Consider the following 19,762-nt stretch of genomic DNA (forward strand, 5'->3'; position numbering starts at 1 on the left):
TGAACAGGAGGAAAACAGCATCCTAAACACCTCTCACTCTTCACTGCTGTCCTTCCAAAGGATGAAAACCCAGCTTAAAGATTATTCAAGAAGCAGCCAAAGAAAAGCTATCTATGCACAAGAAAATCTCCCTCAGTCTAATAAGAGATGTCTTTAGAATTAGATAAATTAAAAAAAAAAAACCAACTAGCATTCAAGTTTTACATCATAAAGGCTCATACCAGAGGTTTTGAAGATAAAGAGAGCACAAAGCCTTTATTGAATTGCAGATTGTGAATAATAAACCCAGTGGTAAGCACTCAGGGCAGATGTGCATAGAAATGCAATTTATAAAATTTTCAAGGCAAACAGTGGACATCTTTGAAGAAATTGTCGTTAGCTAAAAAAAGCTTCCAGGTGTGCAATTCATTCACAGTATCATACTGGTGCCCAGTGATATGACCTCAGGAAATGTCGAGATTTCATAAATCATTTGTATCAAATCTCTTTTTCTGGTAAATTCCTTAGTGCCTCTGCAGCGGTAACTAGACAAGATTGGAAAGCTTTCAGGATGATTCAAACCTCCAGCACCTCACAGGAGTCCGCATTTCTTAACACAGAAGGCAATGCTAATCAAAGAAGGAAATAAATAAAAAAAATTATTAACAGCAAACACTGGCTTTATCAAACTTTCTAAGCATTTATATCTATAGTTTATCTCAGAGCCCTTCACATTTTATGTCTGGAAAGAAACTACAGTGGCTGCCACTTAACTTTTCACCTTTAACACCATGGCTTAAGATCTGCTCTTGAGGTAAAGTGTGAAGACATACTGGTGACAAGTTTTTTATGTTAGCATTCATTACAAAGCTTCAAAAGACTTGGGAAAAAATAGTGTCCCCTGAAATTTTTAATATGTAAAAATCAGAGAGGGCTCTTAATCCAGAAATTAAGTTTAAGGATAAAGTTATATATTATGATAATTGCAACTAAGTGCAAAAGGTAATAATGTGATCTTAGGGGATAGCTGTCAACAGCATGGAATCTAAATCCAAAGATGAAGATAAATATAAACCCAATGTGGATAACAACCAATAAATGTCCCTTTAAAATGTACAGCTGAGGAACCCCAAAAAGGCAAGTATTGTACTTCACCTACTGACTAGCTTTAGTTAGAGAATGCTTCTCCTAGCCCTCCTTCTCTTCTTCCATACCCCACCCCAACCAACCATTCAGTGTTTATTTCATAATCTCTTGCTTTTATATGTATTTTGTTTCCATGGCATCTTTAAGATAAAACAAAGCTCCAAAAAAACTCAACGGGATCATGTCCTTAGTGGAGACCTTTACTGCTACCAGCCACACGGAGGCTGGTGCCATGAAAAGGATTCAAGGCCATAGAGCTACAAGAACTTAAGTTAAAACGTAAAAATATAAGATGATACACACAGATCAATAAAAAGCTTCCACTGAAATACACAAATTTAAGAGAATATATTGAAATAACTAAAATACCCTAAAAATTATTGAAGTGATGAATGCACAACTATGTGACTATACCAAATACCACTGTACACTTTGGATGAATTGTATACTTTATTAATATGTATCAATAAAATTGATTTGTTTTAAAAGAAACAAAGAATACCTGATTTCCACATTATTATCTGTTCTTACTGATATGGCTAAAATTTCTCTCAGTAAATTAGGGAGAGACCCCAAGCTTATAATAACCTAAAGGAATTTGCTATCTTCATCTCTCTGGTTCAAACTTTCTTTCTAAAGTGTTATCTTCTTCAGACTAGTAGACTCTGGACTAGGTTAAATTTAATAAGGCACACACTTAAGTAAAAAATGTAAAAGCCAAATTCCTAAAAAAAAGTTAAAAACCTGAAAGTACAACTAAACATTAGCAATTTATTAACTAAAAACTGTCCTTAAGTAAATATTTAATTCTGGATATCAAATAGATCAGCAGACTTTAGAAGCAGTTTTTTTGGTTAATAATTTTGTCAGCATTCAATTATACATATATGTGGCTCAATAGCTTTGATGAAAAAAAGCTGCTTAAGGTGTGAAGTCAAGACTGCTTAGGAGAAGACCATTGAGAAAAAGGTTCCTGGGTTACTATGTCCTTTATAAGTCATGCTCATAACTTCCACAGTAAAATCTGGCTTGTTTCTTAATTATGTAGAATATCAAATACCATATGAAAATTTGTTCTTTAACATTTATTCCCCCAAAAACTGTTTTGACAAAAGGGCAGGTTAGCTAAAATCCTGAGGTTTAGAGGCTGAAGCAAAGTAAAGACAACAAATCCAAGGAATTACTTAAACGAATCTTTGTTTCCACGTTAATACTACACCATTTTCTAAATATTTCCCTAGGTCAAGTGTGTCACTGATGAATTAGTATATAAAAAGTGACTATTAAATATAAGCTTTTCTGGTCAATTAAATTTATAGAATATTTTGCTTACAAAATACTTTATGAGAATGTTGCTTTCTACTAACTCAAACAGTTTAATAAGCTAGGAGAGTGAGAACTGATGGATAAGAATAAATTCTTCTGATCATTAAATTTAACATTTCAATATTTATCACAGCAAAATTGAGAATGTCTTTTTTTATAGTTTACCATTTATTTTTGAAAAGTTAATTGAGAAGCAGCCAATTCCCTATGAACATTTCTAGGTAGTGACTGAAATGCTAAAAAAATTAAGCAACAGTATGGTACAACTGAAGGAACTGATCGGTTTCAAACTGTAGATCAACATTAAAAATAAAATTGAGACAATGTAATAACAAGCAATAAAGATATCAACAAAACTTATCATCCAGAGATTTCTAAAGAGCAACCTCAATAACTGTATCTAGTCCTTGGGGAAGTCTTTGCAATAGAGATATGTCGCAGCAATAGGGTCCTGCAGTTCACAGCAGTCACATTCTTCTGCCCCTCCTGCATTTCTGGAAGCCCTGAACACTAGTCCACATGTGAAGACAAACACAACTCACACTTACCATTACATGGGGGTGGTGGGGGGGGGTTGAAAATAAAAAGCACGGAGATTTAAGACTCCAGAGGGAAAAGACAAATAAAGCTCTCCCTAGCACCCATGTTTTGATCTGTAAAGACTTTATTCAGGAGCCAAAGCAAATAAATAGCCTAAAAATTAGTGAGAGGCTCAAAATGCAAGCAAAGATAAAACCCACTCAAAATAGGACAAAAATATAACATCACATATTGAATATTGGAGGGCAACTGTATATGGAAACAGCAGATCCCGCACAAAGATCAAAACTAGACTTGAAAACCAAGCACAACATCTCCAAACAAAACAAAGACACCAAAAACCAGGCACCTTCACTGACACCTTAAAACTGGAGAAAAAAATGCATTTACCTTTATCTTCAAATTATAACCATTCAGGCTTTGTGCTGGTGCCTCTTTGATCCATCACCACCTCTAAAAACCAGTATTTAATTTTTTATTATGATTTTTTAAAGAGTTTCAACAATGACCAAGATCACATATATGACCACCAAAGAAATGTCACCACAGTGAGGCATAATTTGTCAAACCCCAGTCTACAAGTACTGGCAAAAGAAGGTTATGATTCATGGATGTGGATGGACTGTAATATTTAAATGGCATGTTCCTGATATATTTACAAAACCTTTATAAAAAGTATTGAAACAAACAAAAAAAAAGACAGGAGTCAAATACAGAGATGAAATGTACAAAACAAATGAGCAGGCAAACTAAAAGTTCTTGAAAGTATTTTACTTCAGATTGAAAAATGAACAGCTTCCATACTGTTCATTGTAAGATACACAGTATTCACGAATACAATGCTGGTCATTTGAGGAAATGTACACACCTCAATTTCTCCTTCATGCTTTTTCTTTTAGAAAGATACTGTTTACCAAAAAGAAACTTCAGCAGTACAGGAAAAACTATTTTCCCAATAAATTTACGAAAACCTAAGATTCCCAATGGAATCAAGATTATCTTCCCGCTACCACCACCTTAATAAAATCACATGCTTATTGGAACACTAATATCCGCACCCTAAGAGTACATTTACTTTCAACAATGAGGGTGATTCTTTAAAAAGAAAAAAAACAAAAAAAACTTCAGTGTGGTAAATGTAACATGGATCTCTGCAAGTATTAAGTGTCTGAAATAGGCAGCTAATACTGGATTTAATATTATTTTATAAATAATTGTTCCCTTAGCAGTAAACATAAGTCTACACATTCACAATAGTCCTAGGAAATAAATACTGTGATTATGCACAATGTTATGACAAACTAGTTTCAAAAAAACAAAAGCTCAACATCTTGATAAAAATTCTGATCAGAATAAAATGTGACTCTAAAATTTAAAACATTGTCAAAGTAACATCACATTTAAAATCTTCCACAGTTTACACAAGTATTATGAGTTTCCAGTTTTGGAATATATTTTTCAGTTGTGAATTAAAATACCAACATATTGAAAATGTTAATTTCAGTGATGACATCAGTTTTGGTCTTACTTTAGCATTATTTTCTTTATAAAAAGTTGCACTAAGTGTCCGTTAATGGTCTGATTGGTCTTCATTTCATAAATGTATATAAAAGAAATTTCTAAAAGCCAATAGTACTTCATATATATATATATACACACACACAATACACACACACATATATATATATGAAAGAATCTCATCTCAGAAATGGCTGCATTTAACAGAGCCACACACACTGATGTTAAACATAAGAGCTTTCACCTTGAAAGAAAGCATTTTCAGAAATGTCACTTACATTCTATTATATTAAATATTCCCAACTGAGTTGCAAACTAAACATGTGATGAATAACAGAATTATACATCTCATTTGCACTCAAAGCTGACCACGACCAAAATTTACAGTATGATTGAAACAAGCCGATGTTTAAAAAAGTTTTAATTAAAGGTAACAATTCCATGAAAGGAGAAGAAAAAGAATGGGATGACAAGAAGTATTTGGTCTTAATAAGGCAATACAAAATAGACCCATTATCAAAGACCATTTAATTTTTTAAGATAAACAATACCAAAAGCATAAAGTGGAGTATAAGAAAATAGTTTTTTATAAGTATGATTTAATTAAAGCTGTTTACAGTTATTCTCTCCCATAGTAGTTAAGCATGAATTAAAAAAAGAATAAAAGATGAGAAAAACAAGCACACGCAGCACACAGTGGTTAGAGGGGCCAGCATGCAAACATCTGTGGAACTCGAGGTTTCACTGCAACAGGAATGGAACAAGACTCAGGTGGCTTTTTTTTCCTTTTAGGAAGAAAAAAAAAAGACTGCAAAGGAAACAAACACAAAGTCATGTAACTGCCCACTGCCCAAGACGACAGCACTATAGAAAACAGTTGCAAGTTAATTCTCAGAGATGACTAGAGATTTTTCAGTGTTTACACAAAAGTACATAGTACATATTTTTTTTACAAAATAAAATAAACATCATTTGCCACCATAAACCTTTTCTTTAGGGAGGAAAAATTTTTGCAGCAGGTCACAAGGGTTCTATTAAATCATTTCAATGCTGAGGAAAACAAATTGAATAATAGAACTAATCACTTCCCTATATATGGATGTTAAGATGACAATTAGATTATTTTTCAAACTAATCCTGAGAAAATCTGTTTACAATTTAAACAGTAATGTTATGTAAAAAGTATTAACAAATCCACTATTACAAATATCAATTTCCTATATGGTCTTCTATATATACACACAATAAAATGGTAAATATATGCAAAAATATTAAAAAAAAAAAACATGCACAGATCACTTTCCCATTTGGAATCTGGACTTCCTATAAGATACCTTTGTTTTCTTTCCCCACCCCATCCTCTGAAACTGGTTTTTATTTCTATCACCTTACCCACACTGAATACTATTCCCTATAACTCTGCATAAAGCCAATGAGAAATATATTTATTTTACATTCAAGCTTTAAATCTTAAAATGACCCTGTTGTAGCATATGACTTAACAAATGAGCAGCCTTTTTTTTCCCCTTTTTTGCTTGCTTTTTGTTTTTGCAGTTGTCAGTCTTCATGATCCATTCCGTGGCGAGCTGGGAAAAAACGCAGTTGCTAAATCAACGTCTGAACAGTGTCAGGCTCCCGAATGTCTCCTAGGAGTCCCTATCCAACTGTCCTGAGCATGAGATCATTGCACACAGAAGACAGTCCATCGTACAACGCCGACTATCTACAAAGGTCTGAGAGGGGGGCGTCCCTCTTGTGTTTCCTCTTTTTGCCATGGTAATACTGATTATTTGATTTGCCTTGATGTTGTTTGTTTGTCATCAAGGAACCATGGCTTGTTTGAGTTGTACCTTGGAAGCCTTTGCTGGAAGAACGAAAGAGCCTTGTTGATCCATGCTGCAGAAAAGGAAAGCAGTCAAAAAGACATTCAGTATTGCAGATTAAACAGAGCACTCTTCTAAGACCTGTATTTAAGGGGAGCTTTCAGAACTAGGAATATGCTGGCTAGAAAGTTAACATACTGACCACTGATTTACCTAGTTAAAGCAGAAAAAGATGTTGCACATAAATAAACCTTCTGAGATAAATGAAATGAACTCTCTTAAGTTCTAAAAGTTTCACATTTTTAAATGGAAATCTTGAAAAACAGACAATTATTCTATCCTATAGGGTACATGAAATGTAAAACTTTTCTTAAGGAACCTATCAACCCGTGTACCAGAGAGTAAACGGCATTAGGAAAAGAAGTTGCTAAGACACACAGAGTAAACAGCATTAGGAAAAGAATGCTGTTCTGAAGACCCATGGGTCTTCAGAGTTGGCTGCTCCTTTCTTGCTATCACGTGTCACTTTCTCATGACAGTTGTCTTTTATGTCAGTCTTATCAATTTAATGTCTATTTCTAAATGAGTCTGTGTTTGGCATACCTGACAAAACCTCTATATGTAAAGTGGATTCTAGGAGTGGTCAGACACAAAGTGACTACTGCCAAGAGGCTTTTACCCAGGGCCCTGACTATCCTTGGAGGGGATGAGATGGCCCTGGGCAGGACACCTGTATAAAATGGTTTCCTCCCCTCATTCTGATTCATTCCTCCTAGGTACATAACAATTTTAGGCAACTAAAAAAAAAAAATCATAAAATACAGCATTTCTGTGGACTTTTAAAGTTGAAGCTAATGCTAATCAACTGAATATGACCTTTTCAACACAGGCAACTAAGTAGTGAACATTAAATATATAGTCACATGTTATCCCAGATATGCATAACATTGCTATGAGGTCATGCCAACATTTCGTGTGAGTCTATTTCAAGCATAACTGAAACCTTTCTATAACAATGCAACTTTTGATGTTGAATTTGTCATAAGGTGCGTGGCTAGGAACTCCTCTAAGGACCAGTCACTAGGCTCCCACAAAGGTTTATGTTACAAGAGTATCTCATAAAGATTCTCAGGACATCCTGTTACTAGAAGTCTTTTGGAACCTCTTAGAACAAAATTGATTTGCTCTTTAACCTAGAGTTTTCTTCCAACCCATCACATACATTATTCATACATCTTCTAAGAAATTCCAACTATTTTGTATTACATACTAACTTTTAAAAGCACAAGTCCCACCTACCTGAGCCTTGTTGGTGCTATTAGATGTGTTTGTCGTCTGGGTGCTCTGCATTTTCCCAACTGCTGGAGAGGACTCCAAGGATGCATCCTGTGACCCCATTCGGTTCCCAGGGGACGGACGGCAGAGCAGCTGTTTCGGGGTTTTGCATGGTGTTGCATCGGAATCCTAGCACAAGTTGTAGTAGTTATAACATGACATATTAATAATTTAGATATTTAAATATTAAGAAAGGAAAACAATTTCTACCAAATTCTCTCTGGGCTAAGTTTATCATTGTCAAACCCACTGCTCACACCTGAGCTTGTTAATCGGCCTTCAAGGAGCTCAGAGAGGGTCTAAGTTTATTTGCATCTTTATTTACAGAAAATGAATCATGGTAGAATGGAGAGAGTGGGGAATCTGCAACCCAGTACCTGGCTCACTATCTTAAAGCAAACACAAAACAGTTTAAAAATGTCAATCTCTGAAAGTCTATGATAAAAGCCATAAGGATAGGGAATTGCCAGAGACCATGGACTGAACCCCCCAAGTTGGGGCTGCTCTGCTACTTCTCCCCTCAGTTCTCTACCTTTCGCCCTCGAACTGTGCCCACATCTATCTCAAAGTCATACACTCTCAGTCCCTAATCCTCTCCTGAGGCTGCCTCTGCTTCCATTCCACTGTGTCTATGGCATCTAGCTTAGCATTCTGTCCTAGAAGTCAAGAAGGTAAACAGGTAGATTCTGCATATGAGAGTTTTACAACCCCATAATGATACATGGTCATAATTGACAACATAAAACTATGCACCATACATATTTGGGTTATTTTTATGTTATACACTGAAGGAAGTTGAAATTCAAGTAAGCCCGTTTTAGATATCAATTAAATAGATTCAAAACTAATCCTTAATAAAAACATAACTGTAAATGTAATTGACACTTAAAATTTAATCAAGATAAAGATTAGTAGATTAGGGGCTGTCAGAGGGTAGGGGAACAGAGGAACTGTGGGGAATGCTAAAAGTACAGGGTTTCCTTTTGGGTTTATGGAAGTATTCTGGAATTAGCAGTGATGGTTGTGCAATATTGGGAATATATTAAAAACCACTGAATTGTACACTTTAAAATGATGAATATTATGTTATGTGAATGATACCTTGATTTTTAAAAATCTAATCAGGAAACTCAAAAACATTATTCTGACTACAAAGAAGCTTCATGCAAAAGATTATACACTTATAGGTAATACCCTGCATCTTGTTAGGGCTTGGGATTACACGTGTATGAATCTGATAAAATTCAGTGAACTTGGCCATTTCCTTATATATCAATTTTATATCAAAAGAAAAAAACTAAAAATAAATATTGAACTCTAGTTTAATGATGTGCATGCTACAGTATTTTGGGGAAAGTAGCTGAAAGTACTGATGTCTGCAGTTTACTTAGAAATAAATCAAGGAGTAAGATGAAATAATGGATAGAGGGATGGATATATGTAAGCATGTGATAAATAAAATAATAACAGTAAAATCTAGTGGTGGACAGATGGATATTCACTAAAATTCTTTCACCTTTGCTGTATGTTTGAAATTTTTCACAGAATATTGGGAATACATACAATCATGAAAATTATTAAGATTGCCCAGTAACAAATAAGAAAATGAGTTAGCCTTATACCTATAAACAGAGTTAACCCAGCAACAAAATTTCTAAACTTTCAGGTTTAGAAAAACCACACATGTAATACTTACTACATCACTAGAGCTGGACTGCGTGGCAGAAGAGGAAGACACTGGACCTGATGAAGAGTTTGAAGAATTTTTACTAAGAGATTCCGAAGTTTTACTTCTACATTTTCCAAGGGCTTCATTTTCTTCAGATAGATTATTATTACATTTATCTAACTGCTGAGTATCTACTATCAAGGTAACACCATTTCCTGAAAGAGTGGTAAAAGATTGGAAAACGTTTCTTCCCATTAAATAAACAACATAGAAAAGGCTCTAATACTCAGTCAAGCAAAAAATTTTTTTAAATCTTACCATTGCATGAAGGCTCAGGCCTATTCTGCAAGCCCCACTGCTTTGATATCCAATCTCTATACGTGGCGACTTCATCCGTTACTCTAATTATTCTACCTAATATGCTGCATGTGTTTAAAAAGAGGGAGGAAGGAGCATATTAATTTGAAGATTAAGAAGCCACACCAATCTTGATACAATGGGTTGATTTTAAATTTTTTTTACCTCTCCGTTTCGTTGTTGGGATAGTACTTTGCTATTGGCGATACAGCATGACTCAAAACAACGTAGGCATAATCAAAGGCCTGTTTCACTTGCATGGCCCCATATGAACTCCTTCCAACATCATTACCTTAAAAAGAAACGTATATATAAAATAGAAGCTTGACCATTAATGAGTTTGTATTAAATGTTCATGAACCCTATTCATTTATAAAATGAAATTTCTGTCTCCAGCAGGGGCCACAGCTATCCCTGTTAGAGTTACACCCAGAAGCTGCGCTGACAGTTGTTCCCACAACTCCCTAAGCAATGAACATGTCTATCATGCAGTTAGTACTTTACTAAGGCATATAAATTGCCCAAACATATTTTGCCCATCAAGGACCATCACATACACACAGTCAAGCAAAGAAAAGACACAGGTATCTGTTCTCTCCTAAGCCTTGAAAATAAGCTACATTAGAAATACTGACTTTTATGCTTTTTTTAGCTATATACATATTTTCTCCCACTAAATTATGGGCTTCTAAAAGGCAAGGACCCATGTCCCATTTGAAAACTCTTCATGTCCTTTGCACAACAGCTTTGTAAAGAGTATACTCCCGGTGACTATTTCCTGAATGAATACATAGAATGATTGATGTTTGTAAGACAGCTCAGTAAGCCAGAAGAGGGCTCCTACACAACTACTGTACCTCTTAACTCCATTTCTTTATTCATTTTCAAAGATTACTTATTAAAGCACATAATTAAAAGCATTTCCAATTAAGACCAATAATGCAGTCTAAATATTTTACAATTACATTAAGGGAAAAAATGCCCAGAAGTAAGATTTGCTCTATTAACAAATATAAGATACAAGTTAGCAAACACAACTTCATGAAAATATGCAAGGAATTTATTTTCTGTTCACTTTTAAGCCAACATGAAGTTAAGAAAGGTACAATGACATGAGACGAAAATAAAGGAAAGACGTGGTTCAAAAGGAAAATAAACTGTCTCCTTGAACCTTTTTGCTCATGAATTAAAAAACATGTCCCTGTGTTCACTGCCTCTAAGTACTTCAAAATCATCACATTAAAGCCCTGGCCGACTAAAGGTTGGAATCATGACCAATGAGGACACTGGAAAAAAAGAAATATGGCCATCGAACTGGAGGTACACACAAACCCACCCAAAGAGCTGATATCCTTTTCCTTTGCTTTTTTTTTTTTTTTTAAGATTTACTTATTTATTTTTCCCCCCTCCCTCCACTGTCTGCTCTCTCTGCCCATTCGCTGTGTTCTTCAGTGTCTGTTTGTATTCTCATTAGGCGACTCCGAGAACCAATCCTGGGACCTTCCAGAGTGAAAGAGAGATCATTCTCTTGCGCCACCTCAGCTCCCTGGTCTGCTGTGTCTCTTAGTGTCTGTCCTCTGTGTCTCTTTTTGTTGTATCATCTTGCTGCACCAGCTCTCCACACGGGCCAGCACTCCTGCGCAGGGCAGCACTCCTTTTGTGGGAAGGCACTCCACGTGGGCCAGTTTGTCACACGGGCCAGCTTGCCTTCACCAGGAGGCCCTGGGTATCGAACCCTGACCTCCTAAATGGTAGATGGGAGCCCAATTGCTTGAGCCACATCCGTTTCCTCCTTCACTTTTAATAGTCAAGTGGATTCTGCTCCCAACCCATTTGGAAGTATGCTAGGTGTTTTTCTGGTGCGTATGTTTATTGTAGTATGTTTGTTCATGAAACATTTTGATGAAAAAAGAATGGCTGCTACTAGAAGTTATGCTTTCATTTTTCATCGAAGAGAATTCAAAGTACAATAAGATGACTGACAATGCCCTTTCTTTGAAAGTCCCAAAATTTACCTAATTTTAATACCTGGTTGTAAAGGATCTTCAATATAAAGCATTGATGGCCTGTAGCCATCTAGCATATTTTTCTGTACTTCATCTTTGGCCACATATGAACCACCATCCTTTATCCGGATGCCAGTCTTTAAATAATTGAAGTGTCGTCCATATAATTCAAAAAATTCTATTAGGAGAACACCATAGTTTGTATTGGGGATGCAAGCATCTTCCCTGGGATGCAACTGAAAATAGAAAAAAGGAAGAAATTATGTTGGCTTTTCTCTAAGTTATCAAGGGGAGTGCAGAATATAAATGACATCCTAACTTATATAACCAAAATTAAAACTTTTATTTTTAGGTATGAACAACATATCAGTAACACAGTTATAGCAGGCTGTACTGCTGCTATAGAAACTGCTTAAGCCCCATGGGTGTGAAACTGGTAGGGGATGGTTTAAAAAGCTAAATTTTGCTAACAGGACTGACTTGGCCCAACACATCAGTGAAGTCAACCAGCTGGGAGTCAGGCAGTTGGCAACATTACACCACATCAATGCACTTGCTTGTAATCCTAAAACTCATCTTACCCAGGAAGCGTGTCTCAATTCCTGCTAAGCTTATAAAATAGTTGCTAAGAAGATGTCCTTATTATTGGAATTTATACTACTATTTTACATTAATGGAAATCAGGCCATACCTTTGTCTATTAAAATTTGTGATGAAAAGTCTCAAAAATACTAGACCATAAGAAAATTTTTTCTTAAGAATTTTTAAATATTTACTTGCTAAATTATAAAAGATTACCTTGTTTTAAAGGGACAAGCCATAAGTCAGTCAAAGGGAGCATTCAAATTAGGGCTTGATTTAAAGTTTTTCCTAAGATGTTTTCCCAGTTGATTTTCTTCTAAAATTTTAGTGCTCACTAGCATGTAAACCCATACAACTTACCTGAAGGAAACTGACTGCCATTAAAAAGAGACTATAGGAACCAATTCCACCTGTAAATACTTCATTAAGGTCCCTCTGTAATAAGAATTGTTTCAATACTAAAACCAAGTATGGTAATACAGGATATTTCTGAAAAAGAAATAAAATTATATTTTCAATTGAATCCCTTATTAGTAATAGTTCAAAGCATTAAAGCAGCATAAATTTGATGGAGATAGACAATATTCTTAATTTTCTATTTTAATAGTAAACTATAAAAAAGCTATAAGTAATTGAAGGTTTTCTCCCTCACATCTAATATCTAAAAAATGTATACATAAATAATGGCACCCAAGTACCTGCAACAGGGCAGAAACATTGATGGTATATGTTTAATGACACTCATTTATGAACATTCCCACGTGATACTACTCATTTGTAAATAGGTAACAGAAATGGTACAAGGTCAAAGTCTCAGAACATCTTAAAGCACTAACTAGGTGAGATTTTAAAGAATCACTTTTCCTGAGTAGCACTCCACCACGCAGGCCAGGGTCCTTTAGATAATTCACTTTGCCACAGCCCAGGAGCAGTTCTACCTGCTGGCTTTCACATGGACAGACAACCACACACACATCCTTAGAGGATGAGACAAGGCTATCCATAAGGGAGAACAGCCAAGCCGGCAAGTAAGTGCAGTGTGAATCCATCTTTCACTCTCACACATATTCATCAAGTACCCACTATAAGTCTGGCCCAGGCTAGGGTTGCTGAGGTAAAGAAAGCAGGCACAAATATCTGGAAAGAAGTCTTAACAGCCATTACCTAGTGGTGGTAAAATTACTATGATTTCTATTTTCTCTTGTACATTTATTTATGTTGTCTAGATTTCCTACAGTGAAAATACACTGCATTTCCATATGAGGGAAGAAAAGTTTAGACTTTCGCAAGGTACATCAAAGTACATAAGAATGGGAGAGAACAACAAAAATATGGAGAAATCAGCATTTTTAAAGATTATGGTTGGAGTTAGGATATATCTCTTTAAAGGACAATTAGGCAAATATCCAATAGAATCTTATCACATGTATCCTCTTACCCCAAAATTACACTTCCGGGAATCTTCCTGCAAACCTTTTGCAAGTATAAAGATTCACAAAGGGAAAGATATTCACAAATGCACTTTTAGTAACAGCAAAAAAACAACAACACTGGAACAACTGAAACATATCAGTAGGGAACTGCTAAATAAATTATGATACATCCTTCCAAAGGACTAGTGGATCACCAATAAAAAGAATGAAGTAAACCTGTATGTGCTAATATGAACAAACCTCTAAAGTAGTAAGTTAAAAAAAAAGGAGGTGTAAGACAATGTGTGTAATAGTGTGCTATTCCTTTTGAGCTTAAAAATGTCAAGATAAACAGAAATGGTTGACTGTGGTAAATTCTAGAAAGCAGATCTGAGCATATAAGGTATGAGGATGACAAGCTTTACACTATCCTTTCAATATTGTAATTTTTTTATCATATTATTTTCAATTTAAAAAATTTCTTCATGAATTGAATACCTGAAAATAGTTTTAAAAATATGTTTTTTAAAATTTCTTTTCCAAGAAAAACAAAATTTATACACATTTTGTAACACCACCAAAAAAGTAGGATTATGGATATTTCTTTTCTTTTTCTACTTTTCTGTACTCTACACATTTATACAATGAGAAAACAATGTTTAAAACATGATAAAGTAGTTCTATAGAACTGCTAAAGAAAAAAAGACTGCGAATGGGTAGAAAAGAAGATATCCTACGTAAGCCAAAGTGGTTAACATTTTTAGCTAAGGGGGAAAAAAGGTGAGAACTGTCTTTAAGTATTTAAAATGTTCTAAAGATGGTAGTGACAAATTTTCCTCCTGATCTTGGAAGAAAACAGAACAAATAGAAACAGACTTAAACAGTATCAAGATAACAAGAAACCTGCAGGAACCATTTCACAGGTGATTTGGGAATTAAAATCTAGAAAAGGCTCCCTAGGGAAGCTCTTAAAGCTGACCTCCTGGAGAATAAAAAGGAACAGGAATCAACTGTACAGCATGATTTCAGCCTCTATGTCCTTAAGATAGGATCCAGGGCAAAGAAAATCTATAAAAGCTTTCTCCACCCTTAGTTCTCACTCGGGCTCACATTGTAAATTAATTACTGATTATTACAAGTAGATTTAAGGCAAGCAAAGCATTGCATAGAAAAGGAGCATCTGTCAGTGATATGCTTATAGAAACAGTTAAACGAAATCTATCAGAACACCACAACAACAGAATCCCAAAACAAAATTCCATTTCTAATAGTTTCACTGTATAGACACAATAAATTCTCTGACCTTGGTAAAATCTTTGATGAGGTCAGCTGCTCTCACGCCATTCTGTACATTAAAGCTGATATCAACTTTCACTTCAGTAAAAGAATCTGTTAATTTAATAATAGGTACCTAGAGAGAGAAAAAAGAGGAAATTAAAATACAAAACCACGAATAGAAAGTTACTGACCTTGAAGTCTAGACCCGCTCATGAGGACACAGAAACATTGTATGTTCTGATTAATATGCACTGAAGTTAACCTGGGCTCCTACCGATACTTTACATATTTAGCATTTAACTTCAAATACAATATATTTTATAATTTCTATTAATTAAGAGTTTTGAAATCAGATAACAAAAACCTTTTCAACATTATATACTTTGAAGAACACTGTTTCCAACTCAGTATAAGATAAAGAATTATGAATGCTAAGAATAAATGTTTCATATCAACAAACTAGCTATATTAAGAAAACTGCCAGAATCAAGCACAATAAACGCACTTACATTTCTAATCAGTTTTGCCAAGAGCCAAAAAAGCAACCCAACAAAAGATGATAAAATTAAAGAATTAAAAAATTAAAAAATCAAATTAAAAAAATAATCAGACAAAAAAACATTATGATAAGTGAAAGTAACCAGACATAGTACTACATATTATATGATTCCATTTATATAAAATGTAAATACAAATGAATTTATAAAGATGAAATTAGATTAGTGGTTACGTGCTAAGAAAGGATAGAGGGATTGAAGGTTGACTGTTAAGGGGTGTGGGTTTCTTTTTGGAGTGATGAAATTGTTCTAAAATCTTCTGTGGTGATGAATGCACAACATTGTGATTATACTAAAAGCTTTTGATTTTACACTTTGGATAGAGCATATGGTATGTGAATATATCTCAATAAAACTGCTTAAAAATAAATAAACAAGTGTGTAAGAATAGCCAGAAATGATGACGGCTATTACGGCAGGGGAAGCATAAAGAGATTGAGAGGTGAAGAATTTTCTTGTTTGTTTATTATTGAAAAAACGAAAATGCTCTAATTAATGACTGAAGTGATGAATGTACAACTATGTGATTATACCAAACATTACTGATTGTATACGTTGGATAAATTTTATGCTTTATTAATATGTATTAATAAAACTGATTTGTTTAAAACAATGATAGGATGATTTCTATGGGAAATTAAGAATTATTAAAAAATAATTGTTTTATTTGCATAACACATTGGAAACTTCAAGCCATCAAATTCTGCGTGCAAAACTTGGGTCTCCTAATTAACAGTGTTCCATAAGAAACAATACAAGTATTTTGCTCTAAGAAAACCTAATATGAGAAAATCTAAACTTCTAAACTAGATATATTTATTTCTAGAGTGCATTTCCTTAAAGGTACTTTAATGGCCATTCTAGATATGGTTAAACGGTGACTTGATTTACAAATCTCAATTATACACAATTTTTCAGGGACACAAAGTAAGAGAGAAGAACAACATCTTTCTGGATGACAAACTGTTTAATAGAAATCTATATTTATTTATACTTTATAGTTTAAAAATCTCCACAAGTATTGTGTATAATAGAACTGAGTATTTCTTAAAGAAATGTAAACCAGAACATGCTAATTTGTTTCACAAACAAAACTTTTTATGTACAAGCACTGTGACGTTAACAAAAATCAAATTTTAATTTTATAAGTTCCATGTATAAATAACTAGAGATTTTAAGATGAAATGCTGAAGAACTTACAGTTGCTTTGTCTAGAACTTTCACCGAATCCTCATCTGCAACTTTATGTTTCCGAAGAGCTTCTTCCAGGGTCCAGAGGGGTAGGTTTTCCCACTTCCCAAATACCACAAGGTCAATGTCACTGAACACAAACAACACGCACAAAAGTAGTTTGAAGCAGCAAGAAACTGTACTTGTTTTAACTTATATTTAACTTATAATCTACAAATTAGTATAATTAAAACCTATTCCCCACCCTTCCCAATGAACACTAAATGTGTTGATGCTAACTCGTTTTTTTTAAGAGGGGAAGTAGGGGTTGCTGGTTTTAACTACCTCCTCCTCCCAGTCATTTAAGAAAATTCAGGTATTAGAAAATAGGGTGATTCTGAAAGAAGTAAAACATCAGAAAAATACCAATTACTATTTCCTTCTTTTTTTTTTAAAGATTTATTTTTATTTCTCTTCCCTCCCCCCACCGTTGTTTGCTTTCTTGTGTCCATTCGCTGTGTGTTCTTCTGTGTCCGCCTGTATTCTCGGAGGCACTGGGAATCTGTGTCTCTTTTGTGTTGCATCATCTCGCTGCGTCAGCTCTCTGTGTGTGCAGCACCACTCCTGGGCAGGCTGTGCTTTTCACACAGGGCGGCTATCCTTGAGGGGTGCACTCCTTGCACGTGGGGCTCCCCTACGCGGGGTACACCCCTGCGTGGCATGGCACTCCTTGCACATGGCAGCACTGCATGTGGGGCAGCTCACCACATGGACCAGAAGGCCATGGGTTTGAACCCTGGACCTCTGATATGGTAGGCGGATGCTCTATCAGTTTAGCCAAATCTGCTTCCCAATTTCCTTCTCGTAAAGGTTTCTGGTACTAAACTTACGTGTTTGCTATCAGGATGAGAATAACTACGATTGGAAAGTATTTTTAAGTCTTTTCTCCTCCATTCTTAGAACCCATCCAATATCAGGTATTACATTTCATTGTCATTATCTCTTTAGTTTCTTTCTTCTCTTTAATTGTGGAAACATATTAGGACATAAGTCTTCCCATTCCAGTCCCTCCCAAGTATACCATTCAATGGGATTAATCACATTTGCAATATTACATACCCTCACCACCATCCCTTATTTGCCCTTTGCCCCAAAACAGATACTCTATAATCATTTTGCATTAATTCCCCATTACCCCTGCCCCTCACCCCTGGTAACTCATATTCTACTTTCTGTCTCTATTTGAGTTTGCATATTCTCTGATATTTTCTTTGTGGTTAGCATGGGGACTTTAATATCCTAAATTTCTAACAATTTCCTTTGCTTTGATACCAACTTAACTTCTATAGCATACATAAGCTATGTTCCTACACCCCTCCATTCCCCTATCTTTATATAGTTCTTGTGACAAATTACATTTATATATTATGAGCCCAAACCACTGATTTAGCATTATATTTTGTGCATTTGCCTTTTAGACCCTGTAGGATATAAAAAGTGGAGTCACAAATTTAAAAATCAAACAGTACTGGTATTTATATTTAACTATGTCATTATCTTCACAGAAGATCTTCATTTCTTTATGTGGCTTCAGTCAACTGTCTAGTGCCCTTTCCTTTCAACCTGTAAAACTACCTTTTCCACTTCTTGAAGGGTCAATCTAGTAGCAACAAACTCTCTCAGCTTTTGTTTATCTGAGAATGTCTTAATCCCTCCCTCATTTTTGTAAGACAGGGCTTTTGGCACTTTAAATATGTCTTCCCACCGCCTGCTTGCCTCCATGGGCCTCTGATAAGAAATCAGCATTTAATCTTACTGAAGCTCCCTTATATGTGACACTTTGTTTCTCTCTTGCAGCTTCCAGAATTATCTCTTTATCTCTGGCATTCAACAATTTTATTATAACAAGGTATGGTGTGGGTCTATTTAGATTTATCCTGTTTGGAATTCCTTGAGCATGTCAGTTGTACATATTCATGTCTTTTAAATTTGGGAAGTTTTCATCCAGAACATTCTCTCTTTCTGGTACTCCCACAATACATTTATAAGTATGCTTGATGCTATCCTTGTCACTTCTTTATCCTTCCCTCTTTTTCAGAGTGAAGGGATCATTTCAATTGTCTTATCTTCAAGTTCACTGATTCTTTCTTCTGACAGCTCCAATCTGCTATTGAACCACTCTAGGGAATTTTATATTTCTGTTACTGTGGTATTAAGCTCTGTTTGGTTCCTCTTCATAATTTTCATCTCTCTATTGATATTCTATTTGTTTTTATTCTTTTTCCAATTTCCTTTAATTCTTTGTCCTTGTTTTCTTTTAGCAATGTGAGCATATTTAGTACCATTTTTAAGGTCTTTGTTTGGAATATCCCAAGTCTAATCCCCCTTACTGATGGTTTCTAATGCTAAATGGTTCCACTGCTATACATCCCTTTTACATTCATCTGTATCATCTCAATCTTGAGAAGGTGATCTGAAGTGATATTCTGCCTCAAAGTAATTCAAATAAAATGCAGGTAAATAAACTTTTGTTTCATAAACCTGATTATTTTGTTTCTACTCTTAACACATTCAACAGCCAAAATGAATACACTCTAGAAAAATGTACAATTCTTGCTTCATAAATATACTAACCTAGTAGGTAAATACAGGCCAGTTTTAAAACTTCCAAATATCTGCACCTGAAATAGAAAAAGAAGTTATCAGACAAAAGGTCACCAAGTTAAGGGGAAATACCAGTTTTTGCTACCCTCTACTGGTAGTTTTCAGTACTACAAAAAGTTGGTTTTTTTAAAAGATTTATTTATTATGTCCCCCCTGACCCACCCCCTGTACTCTCCTCTCTGTGTCCATTTGCTGTGTGTTCTTCTGTGTCTGCCTGTATTCTCATTAGGTGGCTCCAGCAACTGATCTTGGGACCTTCTGGACTGGGAGAGAGGCAAGCATTCTCTCACACCACCTCAGCTCCCTGATCTGCTGCATGATCTTGCTGCGCCAGCTCTCCGCATGGGCCAGCACTCCTGCACAGGGCAGTAGTCCGCACAGGCCAGCACTCTGCACAGGC

General features: G+C 35.1%; 1 protein-coding gene across 1 annotated transcript in view; it reads right to left on the bottom strand.

Annotated features, from left to right (window-relative positions):
* Positions 1-3,741: 3,741 nt before the first annotated feature.
* Positions 3,742-19,762, bottom strand: part of TENT4B (terminal nucleotidyltransferase 4B) — a 54,705-nt gene continuing 38,684 nt past the window's right edge. The window contains exons 3-12 of the mRNA XM_058280043.2: positions 19,333-19,379; positions 16,729-16,849; positions 14,997-15,104; positions 12,642-12,770; positions 11,722-11,935; positions 9,859-9,985; positions 9,655-9,758; positions 9,364-9,551; positions 7,632-7,796; positions 3,742-6,405 (exon numbers count right to left, since the gene is read on the bottom strand). Coding sequence (XP_058136026.1) covers positions 6,229-6,405; positions 7,632-7,796; positions 9,364-9,551; positions 9,655-9,758; positions 9,859-9,985; positions 11,722-11,935; positions 12,642-12,770; positions 14,997-15,104; positions 16,729-16,849; positions 19,333-19,379 — 1,380 coding nt within the window. The 3' untranslated portion in view covers positions 3,742-6,228. The remainder of the gene's footprint in view (positions 6,406-7,631; positions 7,797-9,363; positions 9,552-9,654; positions 9,759-9,858; positions 9,986-11,721; positions 11,936-12,641; positions 12,771-14,996; positions 15,105-16,728; positions 16,850-19,332; positions 19,380-19,762) is intronic.

This window comes from Dasypus novemcinctus, chromosome 18 (genome assembly GCF_030445035.2).
Source record: "Dasypus novemcinctus isolate mDasNov1 chromosome 18, mDasNov1.1.hap2, whole genome shotgun sequence".
Classification (NCBI taxonomy): domain Eukaryota; kingdom Metazoa; phylum Chordata; class Mammalia; order Cingulata; family Dasypodidae; genus Dasypus; species Dasypus novemcinctus.